General features: G+C 40.8%; 2 protein-coding genes across 3 annotated transcripts in view; one reads left to right on the forward strand and one right to left on the reverse strand.

The window, feature by feature from the left end:
• The window catches only part of NUBPL (NUBP iron-sulfur cluster assembly factor, mitochondrial), a 160,575-nt gene extending 151,174 nt beyond the window's left edge, over positions 1–9,401 (reverse strand). The window contains exon 1 of the mRNA XM_065064111.1: positions 9,288–9,401. The gene's annotated coding sequence lies outside the window, so the exon portion shown is untranslated. The remainder of the gene's footprint in view (positions 1–9,287) is intronic.
• Positions 9,400–19,942, forward strand: DTD2 (D-aminoacyl-tRNA deacylase 2). 2 transcript variants are annotated; one of them, XM_065064115.1, is made up of 3 exons: positions 9,400–9,646; positions 17,254–17,323; positions 19,424–19,942. In XM_065064115.1, the coding sequence occupies exons 1-3, from the start codon at positions 9,452–9,454 to the stop codon at positions 19,747–19,749; spliced, it is 591 nt and encodes a 196-aa protein (XP_064920187.1). In that variant the 5' UTR covers positions 9,400–9,451; the 3' UTR covers positions 19,750–19,942. The 2 variants fall into 2 exon arrangements, with proteins under 2 accessions (XP_064920187.1, XP_064920188.1); XM_065064116.1 differs by having other exon boundaries at positions 9,466–9,604.
• Positions 19,943–20,604: the final 662 nt, after the last annotated feature.

Genomic DNA, 20,604 nt, shown 5'->3' on the forward strand with positions numbered 1-20,604 from the left:
GTCAAGAAAATATTAAAATCTTATTTAAATTATCACTAGTTTCTTCTCAAGTCAGTCATCAAGTTCTTCAGGTTAATATTGCTTACTATAATAGCAGTCACATCACAGTGAAGATGCAGCTGATATTACAGCAATTTTTCCAGCCCCAAGCAAGTGGTACAGAAAATGAAGAGATATATTTTGTTGAATATGCCCTTTGGTAATAAAGCCATATAATTTTTTCTTAGGTACCTCATATATAGATATTCCTTGCATGAATGGAAATTATTCCAATTAACACTATTTCCATACTTGAAAAGGGAAAAACAAAGATTTTCTTTTTTAAAAAAAGTATTCCTAATATTTGTCATATATTTTACAAACATTGAAGGAAGACTGTCATTTTCTTTCTTTCTTTTTTCCTCTTTTTTTTTTTTCCCCCAGTAATGAAGATAAATTGCAATGATAAAAGTCCCACAGGCAGGAAAAGCCTATTGTATTAGATATTGTACAAATACAGAATAAAAAAGATCGCCACTGTCCTAAAAGCTTCCATAAACCACTTGACACCACTGGCCTGAGTCATAATGGCATTCAGTCATAGTTTCAGCTTCTGAAATAATTTTAATTATACTCTTCATTTTTCTCAGTAATGAGCTTATGCTTTACAGGAAGCATTTTTGTTAACATCAGAACCTTGAACCTAAATGAGTTCTATATAGCAAATTAATCTTATTTAACCAATGGGGCTGATTGAGACATTACATCAACTTCTCGTGGTTTTAGTGTTTGGTAATTACTTTTAAAATCTGGTTCATGTACCAAAACAGTTCAGTTCTGCTCCATGGCCATTCAATATTTATCTCATAATTCCCAGAACACCAGCAGCACAAGGTATTTCAGAAGGGCACCAATGCCCTTGGGGTGTATATGGACCACTTACCCAATTAGGCCAGCAGCAACCTGCTCCAGAGCGTTTCAGTATGCAAGGACAAATCTCAGCTGAAAATAAATGTGACCCAAGAACACTTCTTGTGTCTGCACACCCTGTTTGAAGCACAATCATGTAAAACTGGGAGGCAATCCAGCACTGTGGAGCCAGAGCAGCTGATTACTGGAACACAATTCTCTGGTTAATCCTCAGCTGTGAAGGAAAGTAACTCTTCTGCAGAGTTTTACATTGAGCCAGAGGTAGGTCCAGGAATATACTCTGGAGTTCCCAGAGTTCTAATGTCCTATGCTGAAGCGTTACTATTACTGATTTACACACACACACACACACACATCCCCCCTACCCCCCTAAAAAAGGGACAGTACCTCGTATTTTTGATTAGGCTAACATCCTCTAATATCAAACAGCAGGCTCCTTTAGGCAAAACAGAGCCAACTGATGCTCCTAGCACAGAGAGCAAAAATAGGCATGTTTACAACTTGCCTATTTTCTCCTGTAGAGGAAGTCTAGACCAAGGAAAGCACAGCCTATGTCAGAGCACCTTTGAAGCTGAGCAACTTCCTCTTGATTCAGAGAATTTATCTTTGCTTTTCCATCCCAGCTCCCTGGGCATGAAGAGAAGAGGCGCTGAGTTCATGGCTCCCTACAGCAAAGTAACTAGGTTTCTCATAGTAATTGGTTGAGGAAGGTATTAATAGTTTTCTAGAAAATTCTTCATGAAAGCTCTTGGCCAATGGATCTTGAAACTAAGGTCTAAAAACCAACTCTATCACAGAAATAAGTGCAATTTACATTCTTATAATTACTGCCACTATAGGACTGCATTGTACCTCCTAAAATACCAATTTAATAAAACATGATGAAATATTATAGTATTACAGAAAACAGAAGGACTATTGATAGTTGAATTCAGAACTTGGCTTAGTAGCTCACACTTAGAACTTCATTGGAGAAAGAAGTCATTAGAGAAAGAGGGTTTGCAAAGCAGGGTTGTGTCATGCAACCTGTGTCTTGAGAATGGGTCCTGGCCCATCTTAACTGCTGAACCAGGACCAAAATTTTTTTTAGTGTGTTAGCCCTGGCCAAAAGTATGTCAGGAACTGTGAAAAGTAAAGATGAGTTGCAGTGTCTAAGAATATTTCCTGCAATTTATTAACTTCCTAGTACAGATGTAGCATAGAGGTTCACCTGAAGGTGAGCTGAGCCATTCTCTAAGCTCAAGAGTGCATTAGTTAAATCCATGTTTTCTGTAACGCGAGCTAAAACACCTCATATTTGTGCTGCAATTTTTTTGTGAGCACCAAAATGAAGTTTTTTTCAACCCGGGCATGACCTTCATTCAGACTGTCACTACAAAGATGCAATTCTTTTTTTTTCCAGATGATCTAGGGAAAGATTAAATAGCTGTAAGTGATATTAACATATCCCAAGTTACAGAGTAATTGTTCTACCAAGTTATTCATAAAAATCTAAGGCTCCAGCAGTTCCAAGAATTATCTGTGAAATAAAAAACTCTTTCAGGAAAAGTTATACCCAATATTTTTGTATTCTGTTAGAACATCAAATATTGAAGATAAAGTGTTTTACTTCCACACTGTAGCAGCTATTTAGCATCTATAGTAAAAGAAAAAAACTCTGACTGTTTGGCAGCTTTAAAAAAAAAACAAAAACAAAAACAAAGATTACGTGAAGAATCTCCTTGTCATCATTGCAGTACTTCTGAGGTATCAAATGATAAAGAATTAGTATCACCCCAAATGACTTCAGAAACATGCATTAAAAAAATCTGAGGTTTAAAAAAGTGTGAAAATTAAATATTAAAGAGCCATTCTTGACACTGGAAGCTGTTTGAAACATGTTAACCCATACTGGAAGTCATAGCAGGAAACCATATCATTTTTTGACACATGGTCCATTATCTTATTTGACTCCATGAATATTCATTAGAATTTACAGTCTTCTATTATTTAGCTCACTGTATTAAACATCTGCTTTTTTCCCCACAAGACCTGAGGGGAAACAAGATCAACTGCTATTTAAGTTGGTTAAAATCATGAAAGGATTATATATATCCTATTGTATTAACAGAAACAAACCATCAAAAACTAAAAGCTGATGGTAAATGGGAGTCCTACAGTCACTATTGTTCTAAGGGGATAAGTTCCCAAAATACAATCTTAAGAAAAGCCCGTAGATCAACATTACTGTATTTGTATAGGATGCTGTGTTATGCCAAAGCAAGATACCCATTTGAGTTTTAACACTATGATCTTACATCGAAAGGAATAAAATGCCCAAATCTGTCAACCCTGCTTGGCTCATTGAGCTCCAGCAATCTTGTTGAAGGATGCTGCCAAAGACGTTGCTGTGTGCCGGGAACAAGAGCTCCAGCAGGCGATAACTGACAGACCAAGCATGCAATTAGTGCCTCCTCAAACTCACCCAGTTTTATCACGATGCATGGCAAACAGCACTTGGGATGACTTCAGAGGTTTACTATTCAGAGAATTTCCTAATGACCTATCATTTGTGTACAAGCTTTCCTGAGTAGCTAAGGATCAGTATGCCTGCGGGAAAAACAAAGAAAGGATAGGAGCTGTGGTTCAAGGAGAAAGCTTTTGGCCTGAAGCTGTGGTAAGATTTTTATTTTTAAAGTCATCTACACAAATGTAAAAAAAAACATGAAATGCAGCCTGATTATGCCTGCATTTAACAGTAACTGGAAGCAAGAAGTCCTCCAGGTACGCAGAGAACAATAAATGATCTTTCATACTGTTTGTGAAAGGAGCAGAAAGAGTCACATCTCAATCTATGTACTTTTTTAAATAATGAGGCTTTATGCCAATACTCTAAGAATTTTACATATGACATCTACTGAAAACACAGAGAGCTCAAGTTCCAGCTCTTAGAAGGTATTGATGCACTTCTGTCTATAGCAATGTCCTCACTATACCATCAAAATTACTCACTGAAAATGAAAGAAATGGCATTAACCAACAAAACCACACTTCTGTAGTATTAATTGCTATTGCAAAAGCATTTATGAGGCGAAAAGAGCAGTCGTGCAGCAATACCTGGTGAAGAGAACAGATTTTAATTCCTTTACTTGACAGAGGTACAGGGCACAATCCAGCATAAGAGAGACCAGTAATACAGAAGTTGCAGAGTACAGCACAAGCATTGGTGTGGTGACCCCAGGTCTGCACCAAATCAACCCTGAAAGGAGGACATGAAGAACATAGGACCTGTGCTCCACAGTGCCTGCAACAGGACCAGCTCTCACTAATTCCCACGTGCGGAGGAGCCAGGTTTGCAGCAGCCACCTGCAGCTCAGTGACAAAGCAGAACCGCCACCTCACACCTTGACGCTTGACCAGCGTCAAGCTTTGCACTGATGTGTGCAGCACAGACGTGTCAGCAGCTCCAAGTGTGGCATAAGAAGCTGAAGCTGAGCTTCACTGATCAAAGCTGGCCTGAGCATGAACACAGAGCTTGCTCAGGGAGGGCAAACAGCCTGGACAGCTGCAGATTCATATTCAGCGCACTAACTACACCCTATTTGCTCCAGTCCCTCTGACTATGCATTTTGGCTTTTACTAACTAGGTGGGTGCTTTTTCCCTCACCACTGCTTCAGTTACTGTCCTATATCCAAGTTGTATCCACATGGTCCTGCTGTCTAGAACCTGGACCCCAAACTCATGAGCCTGGGGAAGCCAAGTAGAAAGGCATTTCAATATACCTATGGGGATCAGCCTGGATCTGGCACCACCATTCCTAAACCAGAGCAAAAAACTGCTGACCTTCAGAGACTCCTTCTGGAGTCAGTTATGTGGCTCTGTACACACTCCCTCTGAATTCCAGAATTGAGAGTGTTGTGGTCAAACGCAAGGTTGGCTCCACACAAGAAAGATTCAGGATGTAGCTTATTAGATTAGCTCAGGTATATGAAAAACAAACAAAAACCCCTGTGTTGTTCCTAGCCAGTATGAGGTGTTACAATGAGACCCTATGGTACATACTCCAGGTATGTACCATATGTAAGTTATGTACTCCCACTGCCCTGTTGGTTTCATTGGAGCAGGGCACAGAAGTCCTTTAAACTTCAACATCTGTCAGTCATGCAGACAAAGGTTTGGTGGAGACACCCAAGCAGGAAAAAAAATACAGTACTTAAATGTCACAGGCAAATGAACATGCCTCACAGCTCTAGAGAAAGAAACTGTGATTAATAGTATTCTTACTTCCTTTAGGCAATCATAGTAAGCAAGCAGATTGCATGCCTTTATCTGGCTACCTTTTTTTTCCAATAGAGCTCTCAGATTTCTGCTTCTCACTTAAAAAAGCTGTAATCGTACCTGACACAGCCTTCACACAGAGTCTGTTATTTTGTTCAGAAATTTAATTAACTTTTGATTACTCTAATTTAGCACATTTCAGTATCTGTTTTGTAATTGTATGAAGAACTAAACAAAACACTAATCTACTTTATATAGTGTATTTAATATTTGCTGTGTACTTTAAACATGCATGAAATCAACTACTCAAATCACAGGATTGCTCTTCCACAACAGGAATAACAACCTTCCCTGGCAACAATTCTGACATTGGTGGGGACAGTAAATTGGCTCTGCTGGAAGAACTAAAGAGGTGCACCCACTGTCAAGCTACAAAACTGGGGCTGAAGAAATCACGATTTTTCTGAGAGCTATGGTGCAAACCAGAAAGATAAAAATCCCAGTGCCATCTCTTCCTTTAAATCATCTTCCCCCAGAAGTCTGCAATGCTTCTTTTGAAAGCTAAACAGATCTGGGGTCTGTTTGGAAGACAAAACTGATAACGGTCTTCACCCCACATCCTCTCTGGAAGAACTATTTCTCGTCGCTTTACACAGGCATTGTGCAATATTTGTGGTCTTTGAGTGACATGACTGCTATTCCATCTCATTTCTGCTGCTTGACTGGTAAAATTCTTCATGCCCTCTCTCCACCTCCCTATTTGAATACCTCTGGAGGAAGGTGGAGGATGGCTGGGAGGCAGTCATACTCCTCACCTTAATATCTGGACAGCACTTTACATAAGAAAGAAGTCAGAAGTAAATACAGCCATCATAATGTGTCTGCTACTTAAACAATAAAAATATTCTAATAACACCACTTAATCATCTCTATACCCACATCACTGTTCAGCGACATCTCCTCTCTCACAGCTAATCAGCATTTCAGTTAGCAATTCTGGAGATGTAGAAAGAAGAAAGCTTAATTGGATCTTGAACTAGACTGAGAAACAGGCTACAAAATAGAAAAAAAGAATCACCAAAGAGCGAGATAGCTCATTACTTAGGCATGAGTAGCCTAAGTAGCTCAGAAAGAGAAGCAAAATAAGTAAACTGGGAGCAAAAGGGAAGAAAAAAGGGTCATAGTCCAACAGAAAGCAAAGGACTTGATTCAATTCAGGAGGCAAGATTGTAAACATTACTTCAAAACCAAAAATTCTGAGCTGTCTTGTGGCAGTTTAAACATCTTAAGCTAAAGATATTGCCTATCTTTTTCCTTTCTTTGATGACTGAACTGTTGTTTCAGCATGACCAAATTTAAAAATGTACTTTATTTAAACACCAATCCCAGTTTACCAAGTATCTTGTAGCATTTTCTTTATCTCATGATGGAAATTTGCAATTCATTGCTACAAATTCCACTTTCCAAGCCATCTCTGATGATGAAAGAGTCTGCTAAGAGCAACCTCTACTAGCTAGCACAGCGGAGCCCATCAGTTCTGGCTCACCCTTCACAGCAGTAGTGGCATCCACCTGTGATTATTTACTAAATGTTTCTAAGTGATTTAACTAAGTGCTCTTTCTTTCCTTTTATGTGCCCTGCTACTTGGCTTTTTTAATCTCTGTATGTATGGGAAGAGAGAGTTCCACACTGGACAATGGAGAAAGTACAATGTTTGGATCTAATTCTTCCCTTGACACTCTGCAGCCTTTCAGCTATGCCTGTCCCACAAAAGGTAGTTCTACCAAGATATAATCCTTACCAGCAACCTATTTTGTATCTTTGCTATCTAAGTGCCACTGCAGCTTTGTATAGTTTCTCTTCAAAACAGATTATGTTACCTAGGGGCACTCTGTTGACGTGATAGCTGCTTGAAAGACTTTCGATGATGGTTTCAGACACCACAGACAAAGGCATAAAATCTAAGATGCATTTTGTCCCTTCAGAGTTCCAGTCAGCTACTGCCCCTGCAAAATGGTATGCAACACCAAACTTATTACTAACAAAAATAATCATCCCTAGGGAAGAATTCAAGACCATTTGAGATCATTTTGGTACTAAAAGATCTCTAGCATTTCATCCTCTGATAATCAAACAGGACAAAGCCAAGTACCCACAGAGGCAGAGCTCCCAGAACCCACCCCTCCTCTTCACAAAAGGATTCATTCCATTAAACATATATGAAATATGCATGACCATTCACAGAAGGGGTATGGAAAAACGCATCTCCACTGAAATTTGTGAGAAATAGTTCATACTGTCATCTGCCCCTTTGAAAGAGAACTGAGGTGAAAATAACCAGAAATGTCTTCTGGATACCAGCCTCAAAATACTTACTCTCTGCTTCAGGGACAAGCAGCAGAGAAGACACAAGGTATATTCTGGGACAGGTGTCAAATCCAGAATACGCAGCAAAATGTCTTCGTATAATAACTGATAAAATCATCAATCTATTTTATGTATGTAAATATTCTTTAGAGGTCAGGAGGTTCTTTCCTATACAAAACCCACAATCAAATCCAAACTCTCATCTAAAATTTAACCACGGAACTTACTATTGTTCTTTGGCATGCAAAGGCCCTTAACCTAACTACGGCCCAATAAGACTGAAGAAATGCAAGATGCAATACAACAAAATGAATTTGGCTTCCCAAGGAAAATATGACATAATTACACCAAGCATCCAAAAATAAACAATGATGTCATACTAATTTCTCTACACACTGTTTCAAAGGCATTTGTGTTGAAACTTGCGTGTAAGTAAATGCTCCCCATCAAATCCTGGCATAACTAATGGTAGCACAACAATCAGTATCCTTGTATATTAATATCCCTTTATAATCTGCTTACATAATTTGCCCACACTGTAGTATAATCCATTTTCCATTTATATCACATATATGGAAACCTGCTCACTTTAAATGTATTTCTACCTCATTAAACACTTCCTAATAAGTACGGGGATACAGCTTTAGAGTAAAAAACAGAAGGTATTTTAAATAACATTAGCTGTGTTTAAACAAAACCAGTTCATACTTAACAATACCCTACAGCTAGCAAAAATGAGCTAGTTTATGCACTAACCACCTAGTGTGATTTCTTCTTCTTTCATAAAGGTTTGCTTTGTGAAGAGCAACCCCACTGAACACGCATGCAAGAGAATGTTGCTTTAAAAGGACAGAAGCCGAATGTATCCCTATGTGTAACACAGGCTATTAATGAGTGCATATTGCCCCTTACTGTGCAACAGATAACTTCAGTAATCTTACTCTGTGACTGAAGCCAGGCAATAAAATTTGCCTTCTTACTCACATTTTATGTATTACATCTTATTAAGAAAAAAAAATTGGTAAAAACAAGATCTTCAGCCTCAAAATGAATTCCAAGAGAGACCGAATTCGCTCTATCCTGAGTTTGCTGCCAATATTATTGAAAATTGGTATCTGTCAGAATTCACTGATGGGAGGAAGGCACAACTCTTCAAACGTAGGAGCTGTATGATGAACATCAGGGTATGTAGCCAAAAGCCTGAAAGAAACAGTTACAGTACTTCAACTCTTCCCATTAGGCATGGAAGCTCAATTCAGAACTATGCACTTCTTTTTTTTTCAGATCATGATTTTGCTCCCTAGCTATCCAGATCCCCTTTAACTGCATTCCTGTCTGTTTCCTCTGCTCCACAGCAGAACTGAAGTGCTCCCATTTGATAGGTTCGCCTCAGTCACCTGAAACAGGAACATCACTTACTTTTAAAGAAGTGACAAACAATATTCAGATATTTGCCTTTCATTTCCATGCAGAAACTACACAAATACTATTCTTAACCTAAGCATGCAACATGCAGATTTTTCATCTTTCATATAAAAAAAAAAATCAAAAACATGACTCCTTGGTAGCTGTAGTAAGTTGGACCGTAAAAATACTTGGTTTATCCCCTTCTAAAGCTTGTATCCTCACTCCTTAGAAGTCCCTGACACATCACAAGCCCTATTTTACCTTCTGCAAAAGGTATACAGTATGTTATACAGTACCGGGTGATTTTCTCTATTGCTTGTATGTCAAACAGGTCGTTTCTAGATACCTGCAAAGCAAAGCCACTGCCATCCCGCAGACCCCACGGCCCCGGTCGTCGTGCCCGTGACTCCCCCGCAGGGCGGCCGGGCCGGCGCCCCCTCTCCTATCCCCGCCCCACCTGCCATTGCAGCCTGCGACCCGCGGGCTCCCGGGGACGGGTCCCTTCGCCCAATGGGGCACGGCTGCCAGCAGCCTGCGGCGGCGGAAAGGCGTTACCCCGGCCGGGGCCGGGCCGCCTGCGAACCGAGTGGGCCCGCCATGGCGGCGGCGCGGCCGGCGCTGGCTCGGGCCCTACTGCAGCAGTGCGTGTCCGCCCGGCTGCAGGTGAAGCCGCCCGAGCGCGGCTCCGAGGCCGAGTGGGTGGAGGTACCGTCTGCCGCGGGCCGCCCCCCGCGGGATCGCCCGTTCTTCCCCCGCGGGGCGAGGGCCAGAGGCGCTGGGCCGCTCCGGGCCGGGCGCGGGAAAACGCTCCTGCGCGCAAGCCGCGGCGGGGACAGGGAGCGGGGTGAGGGGGTCCCGCGATGGGTTGTGGTGCGTCCGCTTCTGAAGAGGGTTCTCTGGGGATAACAGGAGGGAAAGTGCCGTCCTTCCCCCACGCGTGGTCACTGATGCCGGCAGTGACGCCCGGGGAGGTTCAGGAGATCCCAGTTCGACGTTGTGTCTGTACCTTCCTTGCAAAGCTGCCGTCTGTCCGTGCTCGGGTTCGCTCCCCGTGGAGCTGCCTGTGCTGGAAGCGGCCCGGGCGTGGGGAGGGCGCTGCCCGCAGCCCATCCAGCCGTTCACCCGGCCGGGGCAGAAACAGGAGCAAGAAAATTGGATCAAAGCCGGAGAAATCACCAGTGACCATCAGGGGCAAAACAGACTTGACTTGTCATGGAAGCAGGGGCTGGCCACTTGGGAAGAATATAAGGCTGCTATTAGAGGATGTAGGAAGGCAGCTGGGATAGCCAAGGCCTCCTTAGAATTACAGCTGGCGAGAGGGGTCAAGGACAGCAAAAAGAACTTTTTCAAATACATAGCAGATAAAACTAATACCAGAGGCAATGTAGGCCCACTGATGAAAGGGGTGGGTGCCCTGGTGGCAGAAGATACAGAGAAGGCAGAATTACTGAATGCCTTCTTTGTCTCTGTCTACTCTGCTGGAGGCTGTCCTGGGGAGCCCTGTACCCCTGAGACCCCGGATGAAGCCAGGTCAATGGGGGAGTTTGCTTTAGTCAATGAGGACTGGGTTAGGGAGCAATTAAATAGTCTGGACATCCATAAATCCATGGGTCCAGATGGGATGCATCCGCGGGTGCTGAGGGAGCTGGCTGAAGTCATTGCTGGACCACTCTCCATCATCTTTGCCAAGTCTTGGGAAACGGGAGAGGTGCCCGAGGACTGGAGGAAAGCAAATGTAACTCCAGTCTTCAAAAAGGGCAAGAAGGAGGACCCGGGTAATTATAGACCAGTCAGCCTCACCTCTGTCCCTGGGAAAGTAATGGAACAGCTAATCCTTGGTGCCATCTCAAGGCATATCAAGGATAAGAGGGTTATTAGGGGCAGTCAGCATGGCTTTACCAAGGGTAAGTCATGCTTGACCAACCTCATAGCCTTTTATGAGAATGTAACAAGGTGGATGGACGATGGCAGAGCGGTGGATGTGGTCTACCTTGACTTCAGTAAAGCCTTTGACACAGTCTCCCACAGCATCCTCACAGCTAAGTTGAGGAGGGGTGGTCTAGACCATAGAGTAGTGAGGTGGGTTGCAAACTGGCTTAAGGAGAGAAGCCAGAGAGTGGTAGTCAATGGTGCGGAGTCTGGTTGGAGGCCAGTATCTAGTGGAGTGCCTCAGGGGTCAGTACTGGGGCCAATATTATTCAATATATTCATTAACAATTTAGACGAGGGAATTGAGTGTACTATCAGCAAATTTGCTGATGACACTAAGCTGGGAGGGGTGGCTGACACACCAGAAAGCTGTGCTGCCATCCAGCGGGACCTGGACAGGCTGGAGAGTTGGGCGGGGAATAACCTAATGAAATTTAACAAGGGAAAGTGTAGAGTCCTGCATCTGGGCAGGAACAACCCCAGGTTCCAGTATAGGTTGGGAAATTACATATTAGAGAGCAGTGTAGAGGAAAGGGACCTGGGGGTCCTGGTGGACAACAGGATGACCATGAGCCAGCACTGTGCCCTTGTGGCCAGGAAGGCCAATGGCATCCTGGGGTGAATACAAGGGGGGTGGTTAGTAGATCGAGAGAGGTCCTCCTTCCCCTCTACTCCGCCCTGGTGAGACCCCATCTGGAATATTGTGTCCAGTTCTGGGCCCCTCAGTTCAAGAAGGACAGGGAACTGCTGGAGAGGGTCCAGCGTAGGGCAACGAAGATGATTAAGGGAGTGGAGCACCTTCCTTATGAAGAAAGGCTGAGGGAGCTGGGTCTCTTTAGTTTGGAGAAGAGGAGACTAAGGGGGGACCTTATTAATGTTTATAAATATATAAAGGGTGAGTGCCATGAGGATGGAGCCAGGCTCTTCTCGGTAGCAAACAATGACAGGACAAGGGGTCAAGCTGGAACACAAGAGGTTCCACTTAATTTTGAGAAAAAACTTCTTCTCAGTGAGGGTGACAGAGCACTGGAACAGGCTGCCCAGGGAGGTTGTGGAGTCTCCTTCTCTGGAGACATTCAAAACCCGCCTGGACATGTTCTGTGCGACCTCACCTAGGCGTCCTGCTCCAGCAGGGGGATTGGACTAGATGATCTTTTGAGGTCCCTTCCAATCCCAAACATACTGTGATACTGTGACTTGGGGAAGTTAGTTTGTTGACAATTAAGATAAATATTTGGGTATTGGGAAAAAAGACAAATATTTAGACATTTGGGGAAAACACCTGTCTGCTTTTCCCAAGCCAAGCTTCACTTCAGACACCCCTTCTACCCGATGTCTGTTCTCTACTCCGGAGCCCTCTCCTTCCCCCTTGTTATCACTTCAGACCCCTGAGCAAGGGAATGAGCAACACGGGCACCTGGCGTCAGTGTGTGGTGGTTTTTTGCTGCTGCTCATTCTTCCCCTGTGCTCCAGCATGGGTCCTCCACTGGCTGGTGCCTTCAGGAGTGTGACTGCTCCACCACAAAGCACTCTTTTTCCTCTAAAGTTGCTGCTCCCTCTTTGGGATTTTATACCCTTTCTTAAATACACTCTCACAGAGGTGCTACAAATGTGGCTGATGGGTTCAGCTGTGCACTTCATTGGTTGGAGGTAGAGCAGTGGGACTATGGCAGGTGTAGTTCTGATTATGTTTTTGTTATTAGACCACTAATCAACAATGAAATTTAGGATGTAGACTACCACATAGCTTGAGGGAAACTTTGTGATTTCCCCTTTTTCCTCCCACAGTCCTGTGGCTGGAGAGGTCGGTAGGTCTGCAGACTCTTTGGATTACATGCTATCCATAGCGCCCAGGGCTGCCCTTTGGGATGTCCCCTCCTGCTCTGGCTTTCGCTGTTTATGGGTTACCTACACCAGAATGACTCATCTGTGCAGGTGACAAGGATTTAGCTCTTGGGTTTTTTCAGTTGTCTTTTGTCCTTCTTAATGACTGCTAAAACAGAATGGACTAAATATAGTCACTTGCATAACTTTTTCAAAGTAAAAATTCCAGTACGTTTAAAGGGCTTATGAGTTCATTCAACAAATCTAGACAAATCTGTAGGTCTTTCCCTTGTTGGACATTGTCCTTAAAACATTTATCTCCTTGGTTGGAAGAGGCAGATGGAACCGTAAGAACTAGTTTCTGCAGCGTGATGTGGGAAGCCAGAATGTTTTGCTCAGAGGAAATCAGTGTCATCTCACAGATACTGTGTTTGGCTGAAGTGCATCTGTGTGTACTGCATTATTAGCCTCTCAGTGTAAGGTTAATTAAAGTGAAAGTTGCTCAGCACAGAATAAATTAACTTTAGGAAAAATATCCTATTTCTAGCTTGCTAATCTCAGAAGTAATTGTAGATCTAGTAAATAAAAGCAGACATGTCATTTTACTGGCTGTCTTTTAAACTGTCCAAAAAGAGGCATATGTTATGGTTTAGAAATATCATGACTAACTCTATTACAATGAGGTTATGCTGTTTATATATCTTATTTGAAGTTTTAAACGGCTTAACCAAAATCACTGGGAAAGTAATGGGTTGCACTAAAGGAATCTGCAAGAGATTTGGGCAGTCTCGGCAGCAGATTTTTTTCAGATGCGAACCTTAATAATTTGTCGTGGGTACTCAGGAATCTTTCCCGGATATGTGGGTCTTTTTAGGAGAAATCTGTTGTAACAAGAACTCGTCACTGTGCAGCAAAAAACTATGGGACGTTCGTAGTTTATTTATTATGGCTACTTTAGAGGTCATTGTGAGGAATCTTTGCTGCTGACGTTTTCTGGTAATGTTACTCCTATATATGCATGTCAATACAAAAATAAAAAATACAAACCTCATAAACTATTATTTACATAAACCAGTGTGTTCCTGATGATCTATAACAACTTAAAAGTAGGTCCTCACCTTGAGAAATTTTTGATGTACTATAAATAACATGTTATGTACGTGGCTTTGAATAGCCTCTGAGCTTTAAGAGACCCCTGTAGGTATTTTAGGAACTTCCATGTGGATGTTCTTTATCTGGAATCACTGTTCTTCATTATGTTTTCACAATTGAGTTTTTCTGGCCTATTGAGGATTCCTGGGGATGGGATGTCTTGTTTACGGAGAAATGTTGGTTAGATAGCATACATAAAAGTTTATGTATACAGTAAAATACTTAGGAGGGAAAAAAGGCATTATCCTTTTAAATGCAGGGAAGAAATAAGGTCAGATTTGGTGTGTTTCACAACTATGTGTGAAAAGAAACATGAAATTAATATTCAGCTAAAAAGTGTAAGTGCCTTCAATTTATACAATGAAAACTGTCTCCCCCTTATCTTAGTTCCCTTGATTTGTCTTCTGGTTAAGATAGCAAAAAGAGCTGCAAAGTACCAGGCACAGGCTTGTTCTGTGAGCTGTGGTAGGTGATGTAATCTCTGAATGTATGAAGTATAAAGAAATCTTCTCACGGAGTAGCAAATCTGAACTTGAAATGTCAAAGAATAATTTATATAAGTTAGTTTCACAAGCTGGCTTCCTGAGGATTACAAAGTGCCTCCATTTTCATAACCAGTTGTATTACATTTTCCTGAAAATAAAAAAAAAAAAGGAAAAAATAGTAGAGGGCAGCATTGCTCGGGCTGGCTGTGTGGCCTTGGGGGCTGGCTGCTTTAACGCTTCATGGAGGTTGCCTGGTCTGCTGATTACATAGGACAGTTGTATAATAAATGTCAGTGTTGCAAAGTAACTTGCTTTGCTGGTATATTTGTGTAGGCATTTTACTGATAACAGCAAATGCGCACAGAGCAGTTTCCCTGCCCGACTCCTGCCTGTCACTACGTAAGTTCCTTGTGGTGGCTGTTCACACGTCAGCATGTTGAATTTGTAACCTTATTTGTGTTAGTTTGCTTTCCTGCGTTAAATATAGCTCTGAAAGGCAGTCAACTAGACTTGCATAGGTTACAGAGCATCTTCAGCAATGCAATGTTTTGCTTTGCTTCAGAAGGTTTACACATTCCTGTTCCTCACACTGGCAACAAGCACCAGTCTTGGGACGTCTGAAACATGGGTATAAGATCAGAGGACCGACATACATTATCATTAGGTTAGCTCCTGAAATTGCATTCAATTTTATGTCTTGTGTTCAATTAGGAAAATTAAAAAGCTAATGAATTTAAGACATAACAAGAGGTTGAAACATGGTTGAACACATGTTGAAAATAGTGGTCAGCTACAGGTTTCAGTCACAGTGGAAACTGTAGGTTTCAATTTACAAAACAGTTGAATTGTTCTCAACTCTGAAAGTTCTAGACTATCATAAGCCTGCAATATAAATAGAAACATCCTCTAGCACCTTTAACTTGTCTCTGAATTAACTTTTTTTCATTTAACCTGCTTTCCCACTGATTTCCTTCAATATGTATGTCTCATCTTGCGATAAAAAGTATATTCAAAAATAGGCATCAAATCATGAGAGAGACTGGAAAAATAATGAATGTTTTTCCTTAATCTTGTGTTGTCTGGCCTTAGGACTTGCAGATGTCACTTTATTTACCTTTTAATCTTTTTAAATGAGCTGCTTGCAGAATACCGTTACTCCCATATGTGAGACTGTGTAAAACACGCTGTCACAAGTCTTAGAACTTGAATGATTTTCTGTGATGTGTGCTTTATCACAGAGTCACTTCTTTCTAATGCAGTGGTCAGATACATACAATGTAAATGTGCTTGGCCTATTTTATCACAAACATTTTTATTAGTAGGTATGTGTGCATTGTTATTCTCTATTAATATCCTGATGTTGGTCTGTTTCTGGAACAAATATTTAGCTAAACATGTAAAGATCTCTAACTTTTGGCAGCCTGTGTTTCTCTCCCTTATTGGAACAGGTGATTTGAGTGTTATTTGAGGTTCAGGCCATCTAATTTCTTACAGTGTTTATGAAATAAGGCAGTCATTTGGGAACCTGCATAATATTCTGCATTGGTCAAAATGAGTTTTGAAAGGACCCATTGGAAGCTTTTGAAACTTCTCAGCATGTGACGTCTTGGCTACAAAAAGCATTCTTTTTCCAGGACTTAGTCACTAGGAAAATAGTTGAGAAGGCATTAGCTCTTCCCAGTCATTGCCTTGAGCGTTTTGTTTCATCTCTGCAATAACATAGGGATAAAATCTCATGTGTACAGCTAACCTTTCTTCACCAAAAACCTTATCTTTTAAAGAAAAGGAAAAAGGAAAAATAAAGACAAGAGAGAAAAGACTTTTAAAAGGTATTTTTAATAAACGTTTCTTATTCTTTTTGTTTGATAACATCAATATTAATGACTCCTTCCTGCCCCAATCTAGTTAGCATCTCTTAGGTGGTATTTCATAAGGTGACATTTACTTTTCTTCTAACAAATATATAAAGATACTTACTCTTGACAAAGCTATAGTGAGGGTTTTTTAGATATTGTATGCATTTGGATATTGTATACCCTTCTTTTTATTTCCTGAAGAAGCTAAACCATTCAGGTATACTTGTGCATGAGACATAATTGCTGTTGGTTGCAGAGCCTATCAGTCAGTTTGTCTTACTAAGGCACAGGCTGTTGGACACGCATTCCATGTGAACTAACCAAGAGAGCAGAAAAGCTACACAAGAATTTCCTTGTGCTTTTTGCTCCTAATTATTCCCTCAGATAGTTCTTACAAGTAGTCTCTCTGAATGCTGAAGAAGTGGCATATCCTTTCACTCATTTCATCCAAAAAGTTTTCACCCAAACCGATAAATAATATTTTGAGCAACTTCGTAATATTCTGAACAACTTCTTCATTGTTGGTCATCATATTTAAATTTCTATTTAACAGACTCTGTTTATTAAGAACTATCCTGTACCAGATTACTTTCAACATCAAAATATAATTCAGTTTACTGATGAGTCCTGTGGTATTTGTTATGTTTCATAATTGGAAATAAACTCATAATTCACACTGAAAATTACTTTATCTGTATTTTTGATAGGGAAGAAGCTTTAATTATTGGCTATGCTGGATTTAAGCACACTAATTCATCTTGTCATCTTGTCTGTGTTAATGCTGTACACTGTACATTCCAACCAACTTTGTTTTCACATGGAGCTAATAAATTGGCTTAATTGTACGTAGAAGCCCTGTGCAGATAATACCTCACAAGTATATATCTCACAAGCTTCTACAGTGTGGTGTGTAAACTTGATGTCTGAAGCCATACTAAATAACTAAAAGTACTCTCGGAAGCTTTTTTTGTTGTGTAGTTCTGTCATTTTTGATACAAGTTTTAATGATAAGTGCACATGGTGGACAATGAGAAACATTGACATAGTTTTCTGTAATCTTTCATAGATCCAGAGAGGGCTGGTTATCTACATATGCTTCTTCAAAGATGCTGATGAGGATCTTGTTCCAAAAATTGGTATGATATAATCCTTATAAATTATTGTATTGTTTGAAAAGAAGAAGAGCAGTAGAGGCAGAAAAGGCAGCAAGCCTTTGGAGAAGTCATCAACAAGCCATCAGACAGCATCATTCCAAATCAGTCACCTGGCTGAAAGAACAGCTTGGTCAGTCTTGTTTCTTTTGACAGTTCTCCATACCTCTCGCTCTGTCTGTCTGCTCGTGATAACCTGTTAGAAAACCAGTTCCCATGATGAAAAGATTCTGGCAAAGAGAGAAAGCACTGCACCTGCTGTTTGATATATTACATGTATCAGGCAACAGGTTCAGTTGAGGACAGACCTGAATTTAGAGAAAATTGCCTTTAAATAATTTGTAGCTTGATCTGAGAATTATTTCAACACTGATCTCACTGTATGTGTAGGCTATTTAAAATTATAGCCAGCAGAGGGAGTTGGGTGGATAGCTGAACAGTGTCCTTCCCATCTCCTTTAAGAGATACTATATACATTGTAAGCATTTCAAGTGCAGTTTTCTGGTTCGGAAGAGATTAACAGCAGTATCTGCAGTTCTTTCCCTCTTTTCCACATGCACTTTAACATTTACATCAAAACAGATAAGATGCTGTGGATAAGGTCAAATGGCAGTGATTTCTGTCTTCACTCACTGTTGGTTTTGCTTGAGGTTTTGTTGTTCTTGTTTTATTTTTTTACTTTTATTTAACTTCTTCTCCCTTCTTTCCTCCATCAGTAGCACTGGATCACCTGGGAAATTCCATGATGTCACATATTCCAGATAAAAGTGCCCCTTTTCTGTGGCTGGCTGATATTAGTGGTTTTGCGGAGAGCTGTGTAACAATAGTGTATTTCAGGCTGCCTGCTGGGAGCAGCAGAAAGACCTGGCAGTGCACAAGCACAGGTGCTATTAACAATGCTGAGAGTAGCTCCTGGGGGTGTCTCTCTTGTTCTTGGAGGGAACAGTCTCTCTGTGATGCTAAGCTAGGTTGAAATCTTTGGGTGTAGTTAGAGCTATGATATGAGAATTGATTTTGCGCTTGTGAGAGTTTCAAGAGAGTGTTACTGGCACAGGTTGCCCAGGGTGGTGGTAGATGCCCCATCCCTGGAGACATTCAAGGCCAGGCTGGATGGAGCACTGAGCAGCCAGATCTAATTGAAGATGTCCCTGCTCATTGCAGGGGGTTGGACTAGATGACCTTTGAAGGTCCCTTCCAACCCAAGCTATTCTATGATTCTATGACTGTGAATAATGACCTTTTCATCTGTGTAGCAGATGAAACAGGCTGGAAGAAGAAATACTGTTTCCTTTTAGGAGATTCATCCAGCACCATCCTTCTTAAGTGTCTGTCTTATAGAATATTTTTTCTTAAACATATTTTGAAACTATTTAAATGGGTATTTCTTTGGCTTCTGAATCACAACTCAGCTCTTTTTGCTTCAAACAACATTAAACTTGTATGGGTTTGGAGACATGACTACTATCCTCACAGCTTTAAACAGAGTTGGATTAAATTTTGAGGAAATGATTTTATTTCTTATAGAAACATTGGAAAATGTTATGCTAGCAAAAGTATCAATTCTATTTGTAAGTTTATATGTTACGGTTTGCACCTCTGACCTTCCTGCCCACCCGTCACTTCACTTGAGACCAAACTGCTGAGCAACCAGACTGAAAAGACAGTCAGGGCAGAAACTTCTCCCAAGTGCATTGAAGGTGGTTTGATCTCCTACAGTGTGTAGTGTTGTGCAAATGTTGCCTATTGGAGTATCAGGCAATTAAGTTAGGGTCACAAATTAGATCCTGAGTTCCATAGGGGGTGTCCAACTAGAGTAAACTTCAGGATTTCAGACAGCCAGCCACTTTTCCCAGAAATAACTCTTTAGGCATAATGTAAATGTCCTTCACATTCTTCACAATACTCAGTCATCTTAGTTGATTAATAGTATTTACAGATTGTCTGTGTTTTGTTGCATTAATAATCAGTTTCTTTTACTTAAATATTTTGTCACACATTGCAATATTTGTTAAGTCTTGGTTTATGATGTTATATTGGTCCTGTTTAACGTATGTTAGTAACAGTAACTTTTATTTGTCTTTGCAGTCAACACGCTGTTGAATGTTAAACTAAGTGAAAATGAAAGTGGCGAGTACGTTTCTGTTATTGATTTACCAGGCGATGTGCTAATTATACCACAAGCTACCCTAGGTGGCAAACCAAAGGGAAGAAAGATGCAGTACCATGCAAACATTGAAAAAGAAAAGGGGCTGGAACTTTATTCTCAGTTTGTGACTCTGTGTGAAAAAGAACTGGCAGCCCATGCCAAATGCATGGAAGCAGGTGTTCTTGTCAAGCACGGCACATACGGGAACAGGCAGGTGTTAAAACTGGATACAAATGGACCTTACACTCATCTGATTGAATTTTGAAAAAATAAATTATATCCTGGATACAGGACTGGCTTGCAACTCTTGTCTTTTTATTTTCTTTTTTAATTTTTTTTTTTTCATGTCTAAGCATTAATGTACTTAAATGGTTTGGGAGATGTGGTGTAAGAAAGACTTGTACTCATCTGTACTGACATTACTCATCCCATTAAATAGAAGGACACCTGAGACTGAGGCCGCTTTGTGATAATGTGTGTGTTTTATGTCCATATTCATCTGAAGCATGCTCAAAACAATTGTCAATATTGATCCAATGAAGATGTATAATTTGGAAGGCTTTATTAATGAAAATGGGGTAATGCATATGTTTCTTACTGCAAAATAATGACAAAAATATTACATGTATTCGCTATTGTAAAGTATGCTCAAGCAATCAATGTTTATAGGTTAAAAAAATGAATGCTGATGTACTTATTTGTTCCCAGATTTCCTGAGTCAGACCATTTTTGTCTTTCTGTTTTCTATCTATAAAATAGCAATGCTTTCTAGCTAACAAATATATTGAAAGAAAAAATTTCACTGAATTTTTAGGCTCTCAGGGAGTAAATACTAAATAAGAAAGTCCATTTCCTTCATCCAGAGGATGTGTGCAGGGATGGGACACTTAAGGTAGGACCAGGACTGAACATGGGCTATACAGGGAAGAAAAAGTAAGGCACATCTATTAATAAAAGCTGAAGTTGAGGCAGTACCACTGAATTGCTTTCCTGAAGTTTGCACTCTGAAATCCCCCCTGATGTGTTTTGATAGGCTGCTTGCTATAGCTTGGTCTGTGTCCTTGTTACCTCGGTCTTATTGTCTACTCAATTCTTTCATAACAGAGCCTCAGGAAAAGGA

This window comes from Columba livia, chromosome 5 (genome assembly GCF_036013475.1).
Source record: "Columba livia isolate bColLiv1 breed racing homer chromosome 5, bColLiv1.pat.W.v2, whole genome shotgun sequence".
Taxonomy (NCBI): domain Eukaryota; kingdom Metazoa; phylum Chordata; class Aves; order Columbiformes; family Columbidae; genus Columba; species Columba livia.

Excerpts from the sequence above, each read along its gene's own strand:
- DTD2 (XM_065064115.1), top strand. The coding sequence starts at position 9,452 with ATGGGGCACGGCTGCCAGCAGCCTGCGGCGGCGGAAAGGCGTTACCCC. Across the intron at positions 9,647-17,253 it reads CCGAGGCCGAGTGGGTGGAG|ATCCAGAGAGGGCTGGTTAT; the intron begins GTACCGTCTGCC and ends AATCTTTCATAG. Across the intron at positions 17,324-19,423 it reads GGATCTTGTTCCAAAAATTG|TCAACACGCTGTTGAATGTT; the intron begins GTATGATATAAT and ends TTGTCTTTGCAG.